Source organism: Heterodontus francisci, chromosome 3 (genome assembly GCF_036365525.1).
Source record: "Heterodontus francisci isolate sHetFra1 chromosome 3, sHetFra1.hap1, whole genome shotgun sequence".
NCBI classification, from domain to species: domain Eukaryota; kingdom Metazoa; phylum Chordata; class Chondrichthyes; order Heterodontiformes; family Heterodontidae; genus Heterodontus; species Heterodontus francisci.
In genome coordinates, this window is record NC_090373.1 from 56941082 (window position 1) to 56965629 (window position 24548).

At 42.4% G+C, this 24548-nt stretch overlaps 1 protein-coding gene across 4 annotated transcripts in view; it reads left to right on the forward strand.

The window, feature by feature from the left end:
* LOC137356506 (kinase D-interacting substrate of 220 kDa-like) overlaps positions 1-24548 on the forward strand; it is a 222811-nt gene that overhangs the window by 189679 nt on the left and 8584 nt on the right. For all 4 annotated transcript variants that reach the window (XM_068022401.1, XM_068022395.1, XM_068022405.1 and 1 more), the window contains exons 25-28: positions 7742-7965; positions 8275-8391; positions 20108-20245; positions 22864-22962. In XM_068022401.1, coding sequence (XP_067878502.1) covers positions 7742-7965; positions 8275-8391; positions 20108-20245; positions 22864-22962 — 578 coding nt within the window. The remainder of the gene's footprint in view (positions 1-7741; positions 7966-8274; positions 8392-20107; positions 20246-22863; positions 22963-24548) is intronic.

The window sequence follows — 24548 nt, forward strand, 5'->3', positions numbered from 1 at the left end:
CCGGCCTGAGTCCCTCCAATTTTGCCCCGAGCCCGACCCGACCATCCCTTTACTTACCTTCCTGACACCGAACCTGCAGGAAGCTGCAGCGCATGTGTGATGACGTCATAGTGACGTCACTCGCTCACTGCGCAGACTCAGTTTCGACCCGGACTCCCAGCTCAGGTATGTTTTTTAATTTCAATGCTTACCAGCAGAGCACAAACCGTGTGTGTTCGGCCCGTCCCGACCCCAAAAGCCGGACCCAGAAGAGCAACCCGACCTGAACCCAACACGCCGTCGGCTCCCGTTGGGTAGCAGGCCTTTAATCTAAGTCATTTAAATAGATAGTAAATAGTTGAGGCCCCAGCACTGATCCCTGTGGCACTCCACGAGTTACAGCTTGCCAACCCGAAAATGACGCATTTATACCAACTGTCTGCTTCCTGTTAGCTAACCAATCCTCTTTCCATACTAATATAAAAGCAAAATACTGCAGATGCTGGGAATCTGAAATAAATTTCTATGTTAATATGTTACCCCTACACTATGAGCTCTTATTTTGTGTAGTAACATTTGATGTGGCACCTTATCAAATGCTGTTTGGAAATCAAAGTACACCACATCTACAGGTCTCCCTTTATCCACATTACCTGTTACTTCCTCAAAGAACTCTAATACATTTCGTCAAACATGATTTCCCTTTCACAAAACCATGTTGACTCTGCCTGATCACATTAAGAGTTAATAAACGTCCTGCTATAAGCTCCTTAATAATAGATTCTAGCATTTTACCTACGACAGAAGTTAGACTAACTGGCCTGTAGATTTCTGCTTTCTGTCTCCCTCCTTTCTTGAATAGGAGAGATACATTGCTATTTTCCAATCTGATAGGACCTTTCCAAATCTAGAGAATTTTGGAAAATTACAACCAACTATCTCAGCAGCCCCTTCTTTTAAGGCCCTAGAATGAAGTCCATCTGGTCCTGGGGACTTTTCAGTCTTTAGTTCGAATAGTTTTCTCAGTACCCTTTCCCTGGTGATTGTAATTGTTTTAAGTTCTTCCCACCTTTCACCTCCTAATTTACAAGTATTTTTGGGATGTTACTTGTGCTTTCTACAGTGAAGACAGACACAAAATATCTCTTCAATGCTTCCACCATTTCCCTATTTCCCATTATTAATTCTCCAGACTCTCTCTCTCAAGGACCCAAGCTCACTTCGGCTACTCTTTTTTTTCCTCTTTAAATGCTTGTAGAAACTCTTACTATCTGTTTTTAGATTTCTAATCTGCATGCTTTTAACATAGAAAATAGGGGCAGGAGTAGGCCATTCGGCCCTTCGAGGCTGCTCCGCCATTCATTATGATCATGGCTGATCGTCCAACTCAGTAATCTGTTCCCGCTTTCCCCCCATATCCTTTGATCCCTTTTGTCCCAAGAGCTATATCTAACTCCTCCTTGAAAACATACAATATTTTGGCCTCAACTGCTTTCTGTGATAGCAAATTCCACAGGCTCACCACTCTTTGGGTGAAGTAATTTCTCCTCATCTCAGTCCTGAAAGGTTTACCCCGTATCCTTAGACTATGACCCCTGGTTCTGGACTCCCCCACCATCGGGAACATCCTTCCTGCATCTACCCTGTCAAATCCTGTTAGAAATTTATAGGTTTCTATGAGATCCCCCCTCACTCTTCTGAGCCCCAGCAAATGTAGTCCTAACCGACTCAATCTCTTCTCATACGTCAGTCCCGCCATCCCAAGAATCAGTCTAGTAAACCTTTGCTGCACTCCCTCTATAGCAAGAACATCCTTCCTCAGATAACAAGACCAAAACTGCATACAATATTCTAGGTGTGGCTTCACCAAGGCCCTGTATAATTGCAGCAAGACATCCCTGCTCCTGTACTCGAATCCTCTCGCTATGAAGGCCAACATACCATTTGCCTCTTTTACCGCCGGTTGCACCTGCATGCTTACCTTCAGCAACTTGTGTATGAGAACACCCAGGTCTCGTTGCATATTCCCCTCTCTCAGTTTATAGCCGTTCAGATAATCTGCCTTCCTGTTTTGGCGACCAAAGTGGATAACCTCACATTTATCCACATTATACTGCCTGTGCCATGCATTTGTCCACTCACTCAACTTGTCCAAATCACCCTGAAGCCTCTCTGCATCCTCCTCACAATTCACCCTCCCACCCAGTTTTGTGTCATCTGCAAATTTGGAGATATTACATTTAGTTCCCTCATCTGAATCATTAATGTATATTGTGAATAGCTGGGGTCTTAACACCGATCTCTGCGGTACCCCACTAGTCACTGCCTGCCATTTGGAAAAAGACCCGTTTATTCCTACTCTTTGTTTCCTGTCTGCCAACCAATTTTCTATCCATCGCAATACACTACCTCCAATCCCATGTGCTTTAATTTTACAGGCTAATGTCTTATGTGGGACTTTGTCGAAAGCCTTCTGAAAGTCCAAATAAACCACATCCACAGCTCCCCCTCATCAACTCTACTGGTTACATCCTCGGAGAATTCTAGTAGATTTGTCGAGCGTGATTTCCCTTTCATAAGTCCATGCTGACTCTGTCCGATTCTACCATTGTTCTCCAATTGCTCTGCTATAAAATCTTTGATAATGGACTCTAGAATTTTCCCCACTACCGACTTCAGGCTGACTGGTCTGTAAATCCCTGTTTTCTCTCTACCTCCCTTTTTAAATAGTGGGGTTACATTAGCTACCCTCAATCTGTAGGAACTGTTCCAGAGTCTATAGAATCTTGGAAGATGACCACAGATGCATCCACTATTTCTAGGGCCACTTCCTTAAGTGTTCTGGGATGTAGATTATCAGGCCCTGGGGATTTATCAGCCTTCAATCCCATCAATTTCCCCAACACCATTTCTCTACTAATACTGATTTCCTTCAGTTCCTCCCTCTCACTAAACCCTGTGTGCCCCAACATTTCTGGTATGATATTTGTGTCCTCCTTTGTGAAGATAGAACCAAAGTATGCATTTAGTTGGTCAGCCATTTCTTTATTCCCCATAATAAATTCCCCTGTTTCTGACTGCAAGGGACCTACATTTGTCTTCACCAATCTTTTGCTCTTCTCATACCAATAGAAACTTTTACAGTCAGTTTTTATGTTCTCTGCAAGCTTACTCTCGTACTCTATTTTCCCCTCCTTAATCAATCCCTTGGTCCTCCTTTGCTGAATTCTAAACTGCTCCCAATCCTCAGGTCTGTTGTTTTTCCTGGCAAATTTATATCCCTCTTGGATCTAATGCTATCTCTAATTTCCCTTGTAAGCCATGGTTTGGTTGCCTTTCCCGTTTTACTTTTGCGCCAGACAGGAATAAACAATTGTTGCAGTTCATCTGTGCGCTCTTTGAATGTTTGCCATTGCCTATCCACCGTCATCCCTTTAAGTAACGTTTCCCAATCCATCATAGCCAACTCGTGCCTCATACCTTCGTAGTTTCCTTTATTAAGATTCAGGACCCTAGTCTCAGAATCAACTGCGTCACTCTCCATCTTGATGAAGAATTTAATCATATTATGGTCGCTCATCCCCAAGGGGTCTCGCACAACTAGATTGTCAATTCTTCCCCTCTCATTACACAATACCTAACCTAGGATGGCCTGTTCTCGAGTTGGTTCCTCAATGTATTGGTCCAGAAAACCATCCCATATACACTCCAAGAATTCCTCCTGTACGGTATTGTGACTAATTTGATTTGCCCAATCTATGTGCAGATTAAGGTCACCCATAATTACAGATGTTCCTTTATCGCATGCATCTCTAATTTCCTGTTTAATGCCATTCCCAACATCACCACTACAGTTTGGGGGTCTATATACAACCCCCATAAATGTTTTTTGCCCCTTAGTGTTTCTCAGCTCTACCCATACAGATTCCACATCATCAGAGTGAACATCCTTCCTCACTATTGCGTTAATTTCCTCTTGAACCAGCAATACATCTCCACCGCCTTTTACTTTTTGTCTGACCTTTCTAAATACTGAATACCCCTGGATGTTCATTTCCCATCCCTGGTCACCCTACAGCCATGTCTCCGTAATCCCGACTATATCAAAGCCGTTTACATCTATGCGCGATTAATTTATCCACTTTATTGCGAATGCTCGCGCGTTAAGGCACAAAGCCTTAAGGCTTGTCTTTTTAACATTACTTGTCCCCTTCCCACTATTTTTCACTGTGGCCCTGTTTGATTCTGGCCCTTGATTTTTCTGCCTATCACTTTTCTTATTCCCCTTACTGTCTTTTGTTCTTGTCTTTGATACCCCTCCTCTGACTCCTTGCAAAGGTTCCCATCCCCCTGCCATTTTAGTTTAAACCCTCCCCAACCACTCCCGCAAATACTCCCTCTAGGACATCAGTCCTGGTCCTGCCCAGGTATAACCCGTCCAGTTTGTACTGGTCCCACCTCCCACAGAACCGGTCTCAATGTCCCAGGAATCAAAATCCCTTCCCCTCCTGCCATCTCTTTAGCCATGTATTCATCCAATATATCCTGCTATTTCTACTCTGACTAGCACATGGCACTGCTAGTAATCCTGAGATCACTACCTTTGAGATCCTACTTATCAACTTACTTCCTAACTCCCTGTATTCTGCTTTTAGGACCTCATCCTTTTTTTTTTACCTACGTCATTTGTACCAATATGTACCACGACCACTGGCTGTTCACCCTCCCCTTTCAGAATGTTCTGTAACGGCTCTGAGACATCCTTGACCCTAGAACCAGGGAGGCAACATACCATCCTGGAGTCTTGTTTGCAGCCACAGAAAAGCCTGTCTATTCCCCTTACAATTGAATCGCCTATAGTTATTGCATTCCCACACTTTTTACTCCTCCCTGTGCAGCAGAGCCAACGGTGGTGCAACGAATTGGGCCGTTGCTGTTTTCCCCTGAGAGGCTCCTTCCTCCCCCACTCCCCACCCCCCCCCCAACAGTATCCAAAGCAGTATATCTGTTTTGCAGGGGAATAGTCACAGGAGATTCCTGCACTGCCTGCCTAGTCCTCTTGCTCTGCCTGGTGGTCATCCATTCCCTTCCTGCCTTGTGGAGTCTGAGCCTGCAGTGTGACCGCCGCTCCAGCTCTGAAACCCGGGCTTCCAGGAGCTGTATCTGGAGACACCTCCTGCACACATGCTGGTCCCGGGCCTTGGAATTGTTCCCATTAAATTAATCATGTTTTTCTTCATTCCATTTCTTAATAGATACAAGTTTGTAAGAAATAAATGAGCAGTTTGGTTTGAACTAGGTGTGCACTGTTCAAATAATTCAAACTATTCGTATACTCTTGCAATTCTAGCAAATGGGTTTTTATTACTATAATCAAATATCAAACCAAATGTCAACATCTTGAAACTAGACAATTTTTTTACCTGGTGCATACAAGCTGCTTTTAAAAAAAATTGTGTTGCATTCATCATATGTTTGTCTTTCTTGAATTCTGTCCACATACTGGGCTGGATTTTATGCGCGGCTGTGGGCGAGAGAAATGGTGGCCCGCACGCCACCATGCCGCTGCGATCTTCCTCCCAGCAGCCAACAATAATATGCCGGTCGGGCCACCCTACCCAATCATGTGGAGGGGGCAGGTTCTCCAACACTGGCAATGGTATCAGTTGCCTGTGCGCTGGTGCCATTTTTAAAGCCCTGCCGACTAATTTACATTTTCTAAGTTATGTCCCCACCCCACCCCCACTGTACTGATTAAAAATCTGCTGCCCCTTTCCCACCCCCCAATAACAAAATTCCTTATTTGCCTTTTCTCCCTTGCCAAAAGCACTTTGCTTCTACACTTGACCTTCCCCCGCCTCCCCCCTCGCCCCCTCTTCCCCCCCCCCCCAAACTGAACCAATTGCACAGGTCACGCTTTCCCACCATCCCCTGCACTAATGATGTAAATTTGACCCCGTCTTCCCCCTCCGCCACCGCACCTAAAATCTTAAGTACCTCACCACTGTGGTGCCTGCTTTCCCTAGACGGGAAAGCGAAGGCGCGAGTGCCAGCAACTGCTCAGAAAATCGCAGCCCGACAGTAAAAGTGGAATCCGTTTTGTTTAAATGTATGCATTCTGCTAATTTGAATATTTTAATGTGAGTCACGTTGCCAAGCAGCAGTGGTGCCGCCATGGAGCCTTGCCACTGCCAGGAAGATTGGGCCTGGCCCTCACGGCGTCCTGCCCAGCCCCCCGCTACGGAGCCCAGTGTCGGGAGCTTTGTAAAATCCCAGCTGCTATGTGTATTCACTGAAGGTTACTTTCAGCAAAGTGACTACTGACAACGCAGCAGCCCACTGACGTCATCAGACTGCTGAAAGCCGTGCACATGCGCAAACGGGCTCCTGCTCTCTGCGCATGCGCAGCGTGACGTCTTGCCAGGACTGGTTGGCGCATGCTCGGGAAAACGTCATCGCGCAGCACCAATGTCATCGCATAATGCACCAGTTCGGTCTCCGTACATGCGCTTGGTGTTCACGGATGCGCGGTAAAGCCTCCGATTGTTCCCTGCTCCTCGCTTCCCACACACCACTCTCCCCAACCCCGCTGTCCGGCTGCTTGCTCCCTGCTTTCCTCCTCCTACTAGCTCCAGGCCTGCTTCCCCCCTCTCGATCACCTGCTCCTACGTCGACCCATCACCCTTCCCGGCTGGTCTTGCTGCTTCAGGCAGCATGCGAAGAACCATCGATTGTGGGAGTGTGGCTGAGAGGAGGTAAGTGGCACGGCCTGGAATAGCAGCTAGAGGGGGGAGCGGGAAGCGAGCAGCCGGAGAGCGGGGTGATAAATCTGTGATAAATTGAGCAGTTACATTTTCTGTAATAAATTGAGCAGCACCATGTTTAATCCCGGTAGCTGCCTGAAAGTTGCAGATGGTGATTTTCCAGTGGAACAGGCTGCATTTGCGCGTGTGCTACTACGGCGCCACCTAGTGGTTGCATTGTCAGCAAACCACCTATTTTCAGAATGCATCACATTGCAGGTGTGGTGTGTCAGTTTTGGCTCAGTTGGTCTCACACTCACCTCTCAGTCTTACAAGTTACTGGGTTCAAGTCCCATTCCAGAACTTAAATTTTTTTTTAAATCAATGCTGTTACTCCAGTGCCATATTGAAGGAGGGCTGCATAGACAGAGGTGCTGTCTTTCGGTTGAGAACGTAAACCAAACCCTGTCTGCCCCCTCAGACGGATGTACAAGATCCCATGGTGCTATTTCGAAGAACAGCAGGTAATTTATCCCTGGTTTTCCAGCCAATATTTATCCCTCAGCCAACATCACCTCAAAAGAAAGAACAAATTATCTGGTCATTATCACATTGCTGTTTGTGGGAGCTTGCTGTGCACATATTGGCTGCCACCTTTCCTATATTACAACAATGATTACATTTCAAAAGTACTTCATTGGCTGAAAAATGCTTTTGCAATATCTGGTGATCATGAAAGGCATTATATAAATGCAAGCCTTTTTTTGGTATCATTGTTGGAAGCTCAACCTGCAGCAGAGCACATTTCATCCACTGATCACAGGTAGTATGGAAGGGATGAGTAATTTCCAGAAGAAGGATGTGTAGTTTAAAATTTAAGAAGATAACCTAATGTACAGACCCGAGTCCACAAAACTTTTTGATTTGTTTTATCTTGCTGAAAATATGTATGTTTATGAGCATTAGCTGTTTTTAAAAAAAAAACTGTCTTTGCTCAAGCTTTTCCTTCATGCCTGCAGATATCCGAGCAGCTAGGGAGCAGATGTCCACTGTAAATATCACAGGAATTCCTTATCCTTCACTACCTTTGCAGGAAGCTCCACCTCGGGCTGTGTCTGTGTTCAGTCAGGCACCGTCAGTCTGCTCCTCCTCAGCTTCATTCAATGGTAATGTAATGTCACCACAACATCCTAGCAGCTATTATAGTGGCATGGTGGGACAACAGCATCCATTTTATAACCGGGTAAGTTAACTAAAATCTATTATTTTGTTGTACTAGATGCAAAGTGACTATAGGCTTTTTTAAAAAAATTATCTGAGTTGTCTCTGCAACATCCCCATATTGACATTCCTTCACATCTTGTTTATAACCATGTTACCTTTGTTTTGTAAGCATATTTTAAGTTTCATTCATCGTGAATCAGGATTTGGGAAGTAAAGATATTCTGCAATTTAAAATGAGATATGTCATTCCACATGTTATATGTATTTCTTTATGACTTCATTTGATTTTCCTAAATTTGTTTTTTTTTCACCTGTTCCTTTTCCATAGCCATATTTTGCCCCTCATATTTGTTACCTGCCAAGGCAATACTTTGGCAGTTTGCAGCATCCCATCTCACGTTCATCATTTAAAACCAGTTTGTCAAGGGAACAGAACAGTAATCTTGTAAGTATTGCAAAAGGAATAAAGGGTGAATTTTGTGGTACTGAAATGAATGTATTTTGTAAAACATTTAAGTGTAGTTGTGAAACTTTCTTCTGAGCAGACTGCACATCTATAAAATGTTAGCTCTAAATACTAATGAAGTACCAATTTTTAAAATTCTGCTTAGATTCTCCATATATTTTCACCAAAATAGTATCTTTACAATACAATATTGTTTGGCTTCTTAGGAGTCCCCCCGCGGCCACTTTATGTTTATAAGTAAATGTTATTTTTTTCTGAATCCTGACAGAAGTTTGTATTTTCACATTCTGATAGTTGTTCCTCCTTTTTTGTTTCATTTCAAACTGTTCACCTTTATGTTTGTTCATATTAACCCAGCGCCTGACTTTTTTTTTTAACTTTGGATTGCTTTCTCAGAATGCTTGTTTGTTCAGTGGTAAATTGTTGAACTTTTGGTTTGGAGTTTTGTGTACCCCTTTGACTGTAGAAATTGTAAACTCATTATTTTGGAGTACATACATTTCATGCAATTAATTATGGGCAGCTATTATTCTGTATGAAACAACAGTAACATAATTTGCCATAGAATATATAAACTGAAAGGGAAAAGTCAAGTGGCTACTGCCATCTTGCATTTTCAATGGTCAGCAACAAAACTTACTTTTAAGTTACTAAGATAGCAACTAAATCAAATTAGCTGTATGACCGCTGCATTGTCATCTTTGACCACTTCATATTTTGACTTGGCATTTTGGCTTTTCCTCTATTTATGGTGATATATAAGCAGTCTGTATTCAAAAGATTTAATAATTGCAGAATGATTAGTACTTTTTAATTTAGTTGAAGTTAAATAAATGTTATATTAAAAACAATTGCAAAACAAGAAAAAAATTAATTCACCCCCATTCTGCATGTTATTTTAACGAGAGGTGTAGTTCAAGGTGTACGTTATTTGCTTTCTGATATATTCATATTGTTACCAAAATTTTGATTTTGTTCTTGCCAGGAGGTGATCGAGGAGGCTGCTGATGAGGGGCTTCCTTCCCCCATAGACACCTCACTGGTAATGAGTAGTCACGTGGTGTGGAGTTGTAGCATCTCATTGCTTCTTCCACTGTGATGATACCTAACTAATTAGAAAGGCCATTCTGAACAACATTTTCATTTTTTCCCTCACTGTCTGTCTAGTGTGATTTACGTGGTTGCGGTGTTGACCATAATGTAGTCATTCCAAAAACCTCTCATGTTGCAATCTTAAACAGTCTGTACATCGCTTCAGGTTAGTTCACAGAACTAAACTTTAAAACCAGCTTCTAGAAAAAATACCCTTGCATCATAATACTTCTTAATCGGTAACTTGTAAAAGCAAATTCTTGTTACTCTACTGAAAATTCATTTTAACAAATAATCATTTATTGATCAGTACCTGGTGCAGACAATCACAATATGAGCAACTTTTATTTGTAGTCCTTGTTGAAATTTAATATACATAATGTGGTTGACATTAGGCTTGTTAAGTGCATCAGATCTGAAGCTATAATTAAAATTATAAGTGGTCTGATGGCACAGGTGGTGGAACAAGAACCTTTCATGGGTTTCAACAAGAAATTTGAAATGTCTTGTCAACAAATGGGATTTAGGATGATTAGAAATATATCAAGAAAATACTGTAGATGGGTGGGCTGGATGGCCTGATCGTGGTCTTCCTGAAACTGTTACTATATAATAAATAGTATTGTCGTACACTATTAGTTCACCTCTCTTCTCTTTTCTTTTTTGCTCCTCCTCCCCACCCCTCCAACGAGCGCACTAATGCTACATGTTGAATGGGTCAATTTCATATGAATGAAAGCTATTCAGAAATGTTGAAATTGTGCTGTTACCTTAGTAATCATGAAGTTTTTGAGAATCTCCATCAGAACCTAATGTGACTTCACCACTACAAGTATGAAGTTAATGCTAGCTTTGAGGTACCAGGGAAACATAAAAAAAGAAACTTGGTACCCAATTTTGTAGTATGCACAATATCCTAGAGGTTTTTAGGGGTAAATGTGGCATGTATTACTTGACAAATTGAGATTTGAGACAAAAATTCCTGGGCCAGATGGCATACATTCTAGGGTTTTGAAGGAGACTAGGGAGGAGCCATGCCAGACACCAATTATTGCAGTGAAATCATTATTAGGCCCAAGTGAGGTTTTGCAGGACTGAAAGTAAGTGAATATGGTGCCAACATTTATTTAAAACAATGAAAAGATTGACTCTGGCAAATATAGGTCCATTAGCTTTATGCCCTCTTTTCACCTCTGGAAATGTTGCAGCTAGTGTAAGCCTTTAGTGATCTGCTGAGATCAATGCTGTGTAAGTTACCAGTGGGATGGGAGGGATGAACACTTTAATACCTCTATAATACATGTCTCCGCAGGTGCAAGACCATTTTTGACATCACCAGGATCTATAGTTCTATGGCTGTATAGGTTTGGTGGTGGGCTTGGTAGCTGGATTGCTTAGGGAAGTTATCAAGTAGTTGATCTTTACAGAAAATGGGATCTAGGAAAGCGCTGGTGGTGAGACTGAGGCAAACTGGTGGAACGTGGTAAAGAAAACAGCAAAGTATAGTATCCTAGGAACTCTTGGTTATCTGTTCCTGGTATTTTCCAGCATTGGGATTGAGGTTCTACTGTATTCGTTTTGAAGACTTAAGTCTGTATGAATTAAAAGGGAAGGCAATTATTAAAGTTAAAGATTGCTGTGTATACTGTGTGGAGGGACAAGAAGTTTATCTTGCATTCAACCTGTATGTGCAAATGAGTAGGCTATCAGGGTAGAAGACAGGCGCTGAGACACGAGTTGAGATTTACTGATCAGTTTCCCAAGTTTGCATGGGCAAATGGGACAGACGCATGGAGCTACCATGCGGCAAAAAGGACAGTAAAACAGTGACAGAAATGGTGAGCTGCAGCCTGAAACTTGGTTTTGCCTCCTTGTAGACATGCTGCAGCCTTTGCCTTGAGGGAAGGTGCCTTGGATGGTAACAAAGGCAGTCCTCCTCACAATTATGTCATGCAACACCATCTGCAATTTAGCATCCATCAAGCAGAGTGTTGGGTACTGAACTGCTCAGTCATTTGGTTGCACACGTGGCTACACCTTGGGTTTCCCTTCCTTTCATATTTACCTGTTTCTTGTTAGTCCCTTACTGTTCACCCCTGCCAAAGGCTGCTAATGATGGATAGAGTTGCATTTGAAGCTTCAATAGCTTTTAGAATGTTGTCACCCTTTTTTGACACTCCGCTTTAATTGTGCCCATTACTTTAAGTTACGATACCATGCAGTTTTCTGTACCTGCCACTAATGTCCTTGCTGCACAAATCCAAATATCAAACTTCCATTTATGTCAGTACAAAACCCATTTCAAGCCATTCAGATGTAAATTACCCTTGCATCAAAAAATCCCCCATTATCTGAAGAATTTGAGGTTTCCAAAGTTACCAACATGATAATGTCCTTACCCTGTTGAACACATATATAGAGTCTTTTTCTCAACACCTGGTAATTATGTTGTCAGCCTTTTAGCGAAAAATATTTAGTCAGTCTCCTTGCACTACTTTGTAAAGATTTAAATAAATTCTTCAGATCTTTTCAGTAAGTTCAGACTCTGACTTCAATTCAGTCATTGACTGTCAGCCTTGAAATACATTTTATTATATTTGAATAACAGCTTATTAAGGCTACTGTTGATTACATTATCACATCGTCTGGAAACAACTGGACTTTGATGCCAGAGCTGTTTCACAATCTCAGTCCATATGGATCATTATTAGTGATGTACGAAATTATGATATTTGTGGGATTGTTGACAAGTTAAATGAAGCAGCAGGCTTTTGTGAGCATAGTATACAATAGCTACAGGCAATGTTGAACATGAATACATTTTAACATCTTAGCTGTTCCGGGGAATGTCTCACTAATGAGGCAAAGGTTGACTTGTTGCTGATATATGGTTATGATTCTTTGGACACCTGCTCAATAGTATCTTGCTGAAGTGGCTATCATTTGCACAAGAGCATTGACTCTGGATGTCTTTAAGCCATTGGGCTGTGCAGAGGCCTTACAGCTTAGCTTGATACTGTGTTCAACTGATCACACATGCACACTTCCAGAATATGTCATCAGATTTGAAAACCATGGGGCACTGAGGCCATTGTGGCAAGCTAATCACCAGACTGGCTCCTGAGTGCGAAGTAGTGACTCCTGCTTGAAAAATAAAAACAAGAAATGCTGGAAATACTCAGCAGGTCTGGCAGCATCTGTGGAGAGAGAAGCAGAGTTAACGTTTTGGGTCAGTGACCCTTCTTTGGAACCCTGCTTGAAAAATATTAAGCGTGTCAACACTACTCTAATCCTATTTCCCATATTCTTCCTTTTCAAATACTTATCCACTTCACTTTTACATGATTGTGATAAAGCATTCCATATTCTAATATACTGCAGCTACTCCAATGTTTTATTCTCCCAAGAGAGAGTTCTACAAAGTTTTCTTTCCTTTCCTCAGAATTAAGCAAACTTCCAGAGTACAGAACCTTACAACGTACTGTTACATTCAAGCGAGGAGGATTTGAAGGGCTTCCCTCTTTCCTCTCTCCTTATTAAACCACAACAGATTTAATTCTTTCTTAAAATGGATGTACTTGCCAACTAAGTAGGTGTTTGATTACTTACTTGCTATCATCATAAGAACAACCAATCAGACGGGTTTTCTTGAGTTAACAAAGAAAGAGGTTAACTTTATTATACCTAAACCGAACTAATAAAATAATAAACAACACGCCAACTTTCACTCTGTCTCACACACATTAGAGGTTTACACACACAAATAGGTTATAGAGTGGGGAAAGGTAGATTGGTTGAGTTAGAGTCCATAAAAAACGGTATACGGTCTGTGGCGTTTGGTGGCTTTGAGCTGATTTCAGTGGTCCTGAGGTTTTTAGTTTGAAGAGATAGATGACTGGTTCAGTGAGTCTCTTGGAGATAGCGATGCGAATGATTTGTTTCAACGGGGTTTCTAATTGTAGCCAATGTATGCAAAGATGGTCAGTCAACAAGCAAGATTTGAAAGCTTTCAAGCTGGAATGTAGCGAGAGAGAAGGAGGGACACCCACTTAGTGCCTGCTCATGTCAGTCTAGTTGCTTCTCCTATGCTGCAGAGAAAATACCAGCATAAAACCACAGGTGGGGAGGGGCTTGTCACATGACAGTCACTGATTCAAAGCCTAGCAGTTAGCAGTATTTCTCTGCTTGCTGAAAGAACAGGTAGTTCCTTTAAACCTCCTGGGTCTTGGTTCATGCTAGGGACTGAGCAGACACTTTGTCTCTCCTCACTGTCCTATGCAATGTCGGATACAGTATAGCAAACTAGGTGATCATCTTAAGCTGAAAGGATGACTTTGCTGGCAGCTTGTCGTTTAAAAATGTATTTTAAAAATATATATATAAATTCAGATCTCCAGTCAGTGGATTAAAGAAAATTATCATTCAACAGAACACATTGGTGTAACAGTACACTATAAAATGCGTGAGATGTTTTTTAAGGAGAGAAATCCTTACCAAAATTTGAAATTGTGTTTGGTTTTGATAATATAACTTTCCTCAAAGGTTGCTACAGATTTTTGTTTTTTTTTCATTCATGGGATGCCAGCGTCAATGGCAAGGCCAGCATTTATTACCCATCCTAATTGCCCTTGAGCAGGTGGTGGTGAGCCATCTTCTTGAACTACTGCAGTCCATTTGGTGTAGGTACACACACACACTGCTGTTAGGGAGGGATTTCCAGGATTATGACTCGGTGATATTGTTCCAAGTCAGTTGGTGTGTGACTTGAAGGGGAACTTGCAGCTGGTGGTATTTCCATGCGTCCTTCTAGGTGATAGAGATCGGTGGTTTGGAAGGTGCTGTCACCTCATCAAAAAATTCAGTTAGGCTTGTGAGGTATGACCTGCCCTTTACAAATTCATGCTGGCTCTCAAATCAGCTGAAAACTTTCAAGGTGTTTAGTCAATGCATCTTTAATTATAGACTCCAATAATTTCCCAACAACAGATTTTAGAATAACTGGTCTATAATTCCCTGATTTTCTCCCTGTCACCTTGTTTAAATAGTGGAGTGACATGTAATTTTCCAATCTAAAGGAACGGTTCCTGAATTAAGAGAATTTCTGAAGATCATAGGGCATCTGTAATGTACACATCTACTTCCTTTAAAACCTTGGGATGAAAAACCTCTGGTTCTGGGGATTTGCCACTCTTCAGTGTCATTATTTTATTCATTACTGTTAATTTGCTTACAGTAATTATGGTGAATTCCCATCCCTGATTCTGAATTGGTTTCCTTGGGCTGTCAGGCATACTATAAATACTGATAAATAAACTAACTACTTACACTAAACACCAAAAGCACTAACCAATAAACTATACGCTTAGCTGTAACTTGCCCTCGGCACTCCACACTCTGCTGATTATGAAGTCCCCATTATGGGTTTTTCCCGTGTCTGGTGTCTGTCACTCTGCTCCCGAAGGCCGCTGCTGCATACAGCTCTCCCTCTATTTAAATCTGCCGCTATGCTCCCAATAGCCTCTGCTGCTGTTCTCCCAGTGCTTTTCAAACTTGACATAAGAATGTAGGTGTTTGACTCTTACTTTTGAAAAGTCAATGTTGTTCCATCTCTCCTATTGTTACCTTGTTTGCAGGCAAACATTGGGCAGATCCCTTCACTTGTAGTTGAACTCGTGTTAGAACTTATTGGAACTTCAATCCAAGTAATGCAAAAACTGAGATTCTTAACTGGGACCTTGCAACTTAATTACTTTTTAAAATTTATAACCACAAACAAATTTTTTGACGGATGTGTTGTATTTTTTCATCAGCTGGTTTTATTTTCAAGTTAGAAGACCTCTGTTTGCTATGTGCCTGCTTTATAGGCTTTCAATTGTTTTCCCACTTTACACAATCAATATTTTTATACATAGATTTACTGTGTGTTCAGTGTGGCGATGGTGTTCAAAATTTTTTAATGGATGTATTTATAATAGGAATTATATGGAAAAATTAATTGAACTGCAGAGATTATGGAAGCAAAGGGAGAGAAAATGCAATGGGTTTCTTGCTGTAACCATTGTATTTCAACCAGGCAGCATATCCAAGATGTTGTCTAATTTAAAGTTCTGACATTTAATGGTATTCTGGGCCAGAGTTAAGCTTTTCTTTAAATTTCATTGTTTAGTTCATCTAATTATTGCCAGTATGGCCAAAATATCCAATATGTTGCATTCTACTCCCTTCTGGGGCCAACAACAGACCAAATTATGTTTTTTTAAAAAGCTACGGATGCAAGTCAGTGAGTAAAAAGGCATTGCAAGGTATAGTACTATGACTGGGTAAACCCCAGGTTTGATCCCTGCTTTGTGGTGAATTCGATGATAACAGATGGGGAAAAAAACAGTGGTGCTATGATTGACCACAGTGGCCTTGGGCTCGGCCGAAGAAAAATAAATCCTAGTTTCTACCTCTGATAACCCATGCTAGAAAATGTGAACGTTTAGGTAAGATCAGGATCAACTGTTATGATCAACCAACAACCATTGTCCAGATTCTCACAATAAGAGTAGTCATGTGACGGAGACACCAACATCTGTGGAACTGTATCCTGGTATGAGTTGCTTAGGAAAATCTGACTGAGGAGGAAATTTGTAGATAAAATTTGATAAACTCAAAGGATATTAAAAGTGCATATTTAAATATATTGAAATATATTGCCAAGCTATCTATAATTCAGTAAATTATCACACTGTTCAAGTTTAAATTTTTACATTAATTTATTAGAATCTTTACAAGAATTTAATTTGTCCAAAATAATTTTGCCCTTTTCCTACCTTTTCCTTATTCCATATTCCTTTTCATAAGAAATGAATTAAATGTCTGTTTTGACTCCTTCTAGTAACATAGATACTTGGCAACATGGCCTTCACTCCTATTCCAATTGCCTGGTGCAAAGTTAGAAGCTTTGCAAAGGCTCTTATTCGTTGTTATTTGGCGGCCAACATCCCTAGCTTGTACACACTACTGAGTCAGCGGCGCTTGAGATGGCTTGGCCATGTGAGCCGCATGGAAGATGGCAGGATCCCCAAAGGCACATTGTACAGCGAGCTCGCCACTGGTATCAGACCCACCGGCCGTCCATGTCTCCGCTATAAAGATGTCTGCAAACGCGACATGAAGTCCTGTGACATTGATCACAAGTCATGGGAGTCAGTTGCCAGCGTTCGCCAGAGCTGGCAGGCAGCCATAAAGACGGGGCTAAAATGTGGCGAGTTGAAGAGACTTAGTAGTTGGCAGGAAAAAAGACAGAGGCGCAAGGGGAGAGCCAACTGTGCAACAGCCCCGACAAACAAATTTCTCTGCAGCACCTGTGGAAAAGCCTGTCACTCTAGAATTGGCCTTTATAGCCACTCCAGGCGCTGCTTCACAAACCACTGACCACCTCCAGGCGTGTATCCATTGTCTCTCGAGATAAGGAGGCCCAAAAGAAAAAAGAATATTCCTTTTCATAAGAAATGAATTAAATGTCTGTTTTGACTCCTTCTAGTAACATAGATACTTGGCAACATGGCCTTCACTCCTATTCCAATTGCCTGGTGCAAAGTTAGAAGCTTTGCAAAGGCTCTTATTCTTTGTTCTGCATTATTAAAGGTCTATCTAGTACACTATTTCCATGCTAAGGCATAAACATGTTTCCTTGTGTAAGCTTTTTTTTAATGAGTGGTCTGTGAATTTGATGCAATTTTATGGTTCTGTATAAAATCCTTTAGAGACCACAGTAACATCTTTGTACCCAACAGGCATTTTACAATTCTTTAGAAAATAATCTTCTGTAAATTTTTGTAAAACGTGTTCTATAATTAATGACATAATTGGAATCCAATTTTTATGAATAACAAATAGGCTATATGTAAGAATTAGACTGATTTTGGAGCCCGTAAATAGCATACAGTAATGGTTATATGCTGGTTGGTTGCCATTAATTATAACATTATTCTAAAGGTTCTGTTTGAAATAATTTCCACAACTACAAAAATGAGAAACAACAATTATATAGCTAAATTTAGAAGTGTTTCTGAATGCATTTTATGTTTATTGAAGTAAGATCCTAGGTTTCAAGCTTGCATTTAATGCGCAATCAACTACTTCAATAATTCTGAACTGTTTTGAGGATATATTTTGTACGTTTTTGGAAACAGACACTTCTTACTTAACTAGTTTTTTTATAATTTAAACAGGAGTTTGGTGGGTTTAAAGATAATCTTTTTAAAATTAAAGTTAATATGACAGATTTCCTAAAAGATCTCCTTCTGAACTTGTGTTTTTGTGGAACAGCAAGCAGTATGCCACCAGCCATAATGGAATGAGATGACAGTTAAGAGGAAACTTCCACTTTGAACGGATTGAAAAGAAATTGGTTAACTGAGAAGCATTCTAATTATCTTTTTAGGTTTTTCTTAAATGACTTCCTCTGAATCTCCTTTCTATTGTGTCTTTTTGACAAATTTTATGTCTGTATTTCTCTTTTCTCTTATGCAGCTTAAATTAAAACAGGTACAAAATAAGCAGTCTGCTCCTGGAGTGAAATAATTTATGCATCAGCAGTTCTTGCTGCTGGATTCTTAATAGTTTGTGTTACGCTGCCTTACTAACCGCAAAACTGGTTGCTGATTAGATTAACAAACCCTTTGCACGTTGTTATGTGATTAAAGAGTGCTTCATTGTGCTAGTAACATACTAGTTTCTGGAGGGTAAAATATTTACCTTAAACAATTTGGAAAACCTTCATATTATGGAAACGTAAACAAGTATTTCATATTGTATTACACATTTTAACAAGGCACTCTTAACTTGTTAAACTGATTACCATACTGTCATCTGTAATCATTTTTAAAACATTGACAACAGTTGACCTTTGATGTTGTTTGTTGTGTTTTAAAAAAAATTAAGACCACGCGATGTGGTGGATGCAGGCTCAGTTTCCTTTGAACCATTCTCTGGTGGATGGAGGTGCTGAGACAAGGTAGTGATTTTTTTTTAACAAGACTGCAGGGAATTGGAAGAAGGTTTGATTGGATGCTGTTACTACATTTGATGTAGTAACCTAAGCAATATAGATGGAGGTCTGAGAGCAAGCCACTTATTTTTGGCTGTAGGTGTGCATGGCTAGAGAGAAAAGATTGGGAGGAAAGATATTGGAGGTTGTGTACTCTCTAGAAAAAGTAGTTTGTTCACTACCTTGTAACTTATATATGCTTGGGCATGACCTATTAAAATGAATTTGGCTAGTACTGATTTTTTTTTGCTTGTGAGCTTGGAACTTGATAACCATTATAGTATTTTGTGTACATATGTGGTGTATATGAACTTTTCTGAATGTCTGGCGCAGATGATTGTTAGAGCTGTGTAGTGTTCTCTCAAATATTGCTGGACATCTAAATGGATGGTACAGGTAAGTGTAGTAGCAAAAAGCTTTGAAGCTTAACACTAAACTGTAATAATGTGAGCATTGTTTTACTCTAAGTCCTGTTAAATAAGCTTTTAGTCTTTTGTTAAGTGAAAAACAGTAATTATAATTATTATGCTTTCAGTTGCCATTCTTTAAATCTTATTAAAGCATGTTAGTAGCTTTCACTTTGGCCATATGTACTGTTACTGTTTTTTGCTCATTGAGATAAGCAATGTCAGCACTGAGAAATGGAATACCTTTCCATTTCTAATAGTACAGCTAACGTCAGCATTGAGAACTCCCAGGTCAGATATGGAACAGTCATTCAGACATTTAAATTTCTTACACTTTGTCCAATCCTCAGGAATGCATCATCTAATGCACCAACATGACGTTTCCCTATTTCCAACTCCAGCTAGCCTTGAGGTCTTTGAACAAAACTGTCTGTTAAAACTAAAATGGGACAGTTGACTGTTGATGTTGAGTACCTATTCCCATTGGGTGATGTCTCAAAGCTGTTATAACTCATTAGTACTGAGAACTGTAGGGTCCTCACAGGGGAAACTTTCAGCCGATCAGTCTGGACTGGATTGGAGGTGAAAGGACACAGTGCTAATCCATTGCAGTAGAGTCTCCCATTTGATTTTAATGCTCTTAATCTACCATCCCTCAAACAGCTCATTCACTGGCTAAGACTTAAACCTGTTTTGTTTGTTACGCATTTTAATTTTGTGTCCTTTTGTAACAGTTTTGGCTCAAGCATTAGTTTGGCAATTCTACAGCTTAATGAAAGCTGTTTAGCTAATAAATTAAAATTAAAATGGTTAATGCAATTCGGTATTTCTAGCTGTAAAACAGTCTTGCCTAACGAGGAGTTTGGCTTTTTTGTAACAAATGTGACTGCTTGTAACTTTAAAACCTTCAGCCTGCTTGTCCATGTTCAATCTATGTCATCCCTGTAGTCTTTACGTTTTGATGACTTGTGTTCGTCTCACATTTGTATATGTGACGAAATCTATTGTACAGTTAAGGCAGTATGATCAAATTTGTAATGACTACTGTGTAGATTCTGCTACTGCAGATTCTAGTTCTTTTTCTTCCAGATAATCTGAGTACTTTCAACATAGTTGTCTGCGGGTAAATGATATATTGTAATGCTTTCTTTCCCAATAGGTGGCCAATTCCATTGCAGCAGCTTGTACTGCTGCTCCACTCAGTTCAATGAATGTGGATGCTATTTGTGAAAGACTTAAACAATTGGAAGGAATTGACCAAGCCATGCTGTTTCAGTACATTTCCACTGTCAAAAAGGTAGGAACTATACAATACCTTATTACTGCTAAGTTACCTTCATTGGGGAATGAGGTTTTGACTTAGTAGCAGCATTCCCACCTCTGAGTCAGAAAGTGCAGAGTCCAAATCCTGCTCCAGTCAGTCCCGGCGAGTGGAGAGTACAGCTTTGCAGCTTTGAGTTCTGGGTTGACATCCAGTGGGAGTTGGTGACCCCTACACATCATATGGCATTTGGGAGCTCATAAATTCCTTCCACCATGTAAGACTAATCACCCTATCAACTGGTATAAACATGGTTACAACTATGGGAAGAGTGTTCAAGTCGCAGCACATCAGACTGTTGATCAGTCTGTAAATCCTTCCGCTACTTCACATTGTCCTCCATGGGAAGAGTGAAGCTGTGAAAACAGCAAACTTCACTGGAGTTAATGCACATGTCTGTTTAATTTAATTGTGCTGTTGCAGTGAATGAATAGCGTGTCAACATTGATTGATGTGGGAAATGGATTTCCAGGCAATGTACTGTAGGGTTACTGATGCGTGTGTCAGTGCTGTCAAGAGGAGAGAAAATTGGGGAGGAGGAAGTTATTTGTGGATCTTTTTCAATGCACCAGACACCATGATATAGTGATAACGCTGAGCAGATTCTCGATCTATGTCCTACACATCGGTCTGGATTTTAAAGGTGGGAGGAGGGGGCCTTGAAAATCGCAACAGATGAGGCCCGCAACCAACTCCAACGCTGGCAGGGCCTGTGCCAATCTCAATGGAGGCAGAGAGGCCTCGTGGCGGGGCCCCCACCGCGCACTGATGGGACCATGATTTCCATATGTAAATAAATTAACCTACCTGAATTAATGAAGGTCCCGTCGCATCCTTATTTGCTGCACCGATCTTCATTCTGCCAGCCAGCCAGCCGGGAATGCTGCGCCTTCGAATCCCCGTCCGGCGAAACAAAAGGCAACTCCTGTGGGGGGGGGGGGAGGAGTTACTTTTCTCAGTGCGGGAGGTGGGGAGCAGGGGCTCAGACTCTTCGGATTGGTCGAGAGGTTGATGGAAGGGGTGAAGGACAAAGGTTCCAAACTTTGGTGGGCAGGGCGGGGGGAAGAGATCAAATATTCAGAGGAGGTATTCCGGTGGGGGAAAGGGCAGAAATGATGTGTAATGCCATTGGGGGGGGGGGTGGGGGTGCGGGTGGAAAGATTTTTGTATTCATTTTTATAAATTTTTCAGGCACTCAAAAAATTTTAATCGTCACTGAGGGCTGTAAGCCCTTTAAAAATGCCGCTGGATGCCATTGCTGGGGACGACTCGCCCACCCCCTCCACGTCATCAAGAAGTGGGCGGGGGGGTTGGCAGCTGCCCTGGCCATGCTAATGAGCGGCTCCACGACATGCACCTCGTGTCTGTGGGTCACAAATTTTTCTGGACACTGCCAAAATAGGCAGCGGGCTTTTAAAATGCAGTCCATCAAGTTACTGAAGAAGGAAAAAATAAGTATTTTAGAAATACATATAACTCCTAGAGGCATCCTTCTATTGTTTGCGTAGATTTATCTGTACAAAATGTCCAGTAAAATGGCAAACACAAGAATTGGTCAGAAGTCTAATGGGTTGATATTTACCTGAATGGTACATATAGCTCTATATAAATATATCTAATCACCATTAATACTTCATTTTTGTCACCTTTGTTGCATGCCTCCACCTTTCACAATTCTGCTACATTTTATTTGCAAGTTCTAATACTATCATTTTTAGAACTATTACATTACTTATTGTTTATTTTCTCAATTTCCTGGCTATTACTACACCGTTAGCTTTCTACTTAATTCTAAGTTTCTCCTTTTTATTCTCTCCTTTCCCAGTAGTATTCATACAATCCCTCCAGCTCTCTGAATTGTTGCTTTTGCTATAACACTCTTGTTTAAAAAAAAGTCATTCATTCCATTAAGCTTCCTTTTCTCATGCAGTTATATATAACATAAACAACAATTTGTGTGAAGTCTGCTGCATTGTTAATTGAGATTGGGTTATATTGAAGGTAAACTGTAAAGAATGTTGAGAATAGGTTTTAGCCATTAATGTTATGCAAAAATTGCTTGAAATCCTAATAAATACCGAATTAAACTATTTGGTCCCTTGGATCTGCCCCTGTGTTTTCTCACATGAGCTACCTATTTGAATAATACCCTCATGCTCGTGACTCATGTCCTTTAATATCCCTTTTTATTAAGTAACTAATTCCCTTCAAATAATTTATGAATCTCTACATTATAAACTGTTCAAACAACTTTTGCATTCTAACATCCTATATGTAAATGATTACTTTGGAGTTATCTTAAATAATCCTTAGCAACTTTGCTGACAAGAGGAAACAATCATAATGTTTACCTCATAACCTTTCGTAAATTCGAAGTCATCCCTTAATCATCTTGGCTCTAATGAAAAGGTCTAACTTCTCCAGTCTCTCTTCATGACTAACCCTTCACTCCTTGTAATATCCTACTGAATCCGTGTTATACCTTTTCCGTTGCTTTTTATATCTTTCCTATAAAACTTTAAACAATATTCCATTTAAATGGAGTGAATATTTGGTGCTTGTATTTTGAGTTGCAATGTTCTTTTTTTTTTTAGGCAAACATTAATGGAAGGGTACTAGTTCAGTGCAATCTCGATGAACTGAAGAAAGAATTAAACATGAATTTTGGTGACTGGCAACTTTTTAGAAACATGGTAGGATGAGCTGTTGCTTTTATTGATCATTACAAGGCAGATAATTTAGGTTGATCTGTCTTTCTCTCCCGCTCTCTTCCCCTTCCCCCTGCTCTCTTCCCCTGCTCCCTTCCCCTTCCCCCTGCTCCCTTCCCCTTCCCCCTGCTCCCTTCCCCTTCCCCCTGCTCCCTTCCCCTTCCCCCTGCTCCCTTCCCCTTCCCCCTGCTCCCTTCCCCTTCCCCCTGCTCCCTTCCCCCTGCTCCCTTCCCCCTGCTCCCTTCCCCCTGCTCCCTTCCCCCTGCTCCCTTCCCCCTGCTCCCTTCCCCCTGCTCCCTTCCCGCTCTCTCCCCCTGCTCCCTTCCCGCTCTCTCCCCCTGCTCCCTTCCCGCTCTCTCCCCCTGCTCCCTTCCCGCTCTCTCCCCCTGCTCCCTTCCCGCTCTCTCCCCCTGCTCCCTTCCCGCTCTCTCCCCCTGCTCCCTTCCCGCTCTCTCCCCCTGCTCCCTTCCCGCTCTCTCCCCCTGCTCCCTTCCCGCTCTCTCCCCCTGCTCCCTTCCCGCTCTCTCCCCCTGCTCCCTTCCCGCTCTCTCCCCCTGCTCCCTTCCCGCTCTCTCCCCCTGCTCCCTTCCCGCTCTCTCCCCCTGCTCCCTTCCCGCTCTCTCCCCCTGCTCCCTTCCCGCTCTCTCCCCCTGCTCCCTTCCCGCTCTCTCCCCCTGCTCCCTTCCCGCTCTCTCCCCCTGCTCCCTTCCCGCTCTCTCCCCCTGCTCCCTTCCCGCTCTCTCCCCCTGCTCCCTTCCCGCTCTCTCCCCCTGCTCCCTTCCCCCCTGCTCCCTTCCCCCCTGCTCCCTTCCCCCCTGCTCCCTTTCCCCCTGCTCCCTTTCCCCCTGCTCCCTTTCCCCCTGCTCCCTTTCCCCCTGCTCCCTTTCCCCCTGCTCCCTTTCCCCCTGCTCCCTTTCCCCCTGCTCCCTTTCCCCCTGCTCCCTTTCCCCCTGCTCCCTTTCCCCCTGCTCCCTTTCCCCCTGCTCCCTTTCCCCCTGCTCCCTTTCCCCCTGCTCCCTTTCCCCCTGCTCCCTTTCCCCCTGCTCCCTTTCCCCCTGCTCCCTTTCCCCCTGCTCCCTTTCCCCCTGCTCCCTTTCCCCCTGCTCCCTTACCCTTCCAGCTCCTCTCCCCCGCTCTTCCCCTTCCAGCTCCTCTCCCCCGCTCTTTCCCCTGCTCCCTTCCGCTCTCTCCCCCTGCTCCCTTCCGCTCTCTCCCCCTGCTCCCTTCCGCTCTCTCCCCCTGCTCCCTTCCGCTCTCTCCCCCTGCTCCCTTCCGCTCTCTCCCCCTGCTCCCTTCCGCTCTCTCCCCCTGCTCCCTTCCGCTCTCTCCCCCTGCTCCCTTCCGCTCTCTCCCCCTGCTCCCTTCCGCTCTCTCCCCCTGCTCCCTTCCGCTCTCTCCCCCTGCTCCCTTCCGCTCTCTCCCCCTGCTCCCTTCCGCTCTCTCCCCCTGCTCCCTTCCGCTCTCTCCCCCTGCTCCCTTCCGCTCTCTCCCCCTGCTCCCTTCCGCTCTCTCCCCCTGCTCCCTTCCCCTTCCCCCTGCTCCCTTCCACTTCCCCCCCTGCTCCCTTCCCC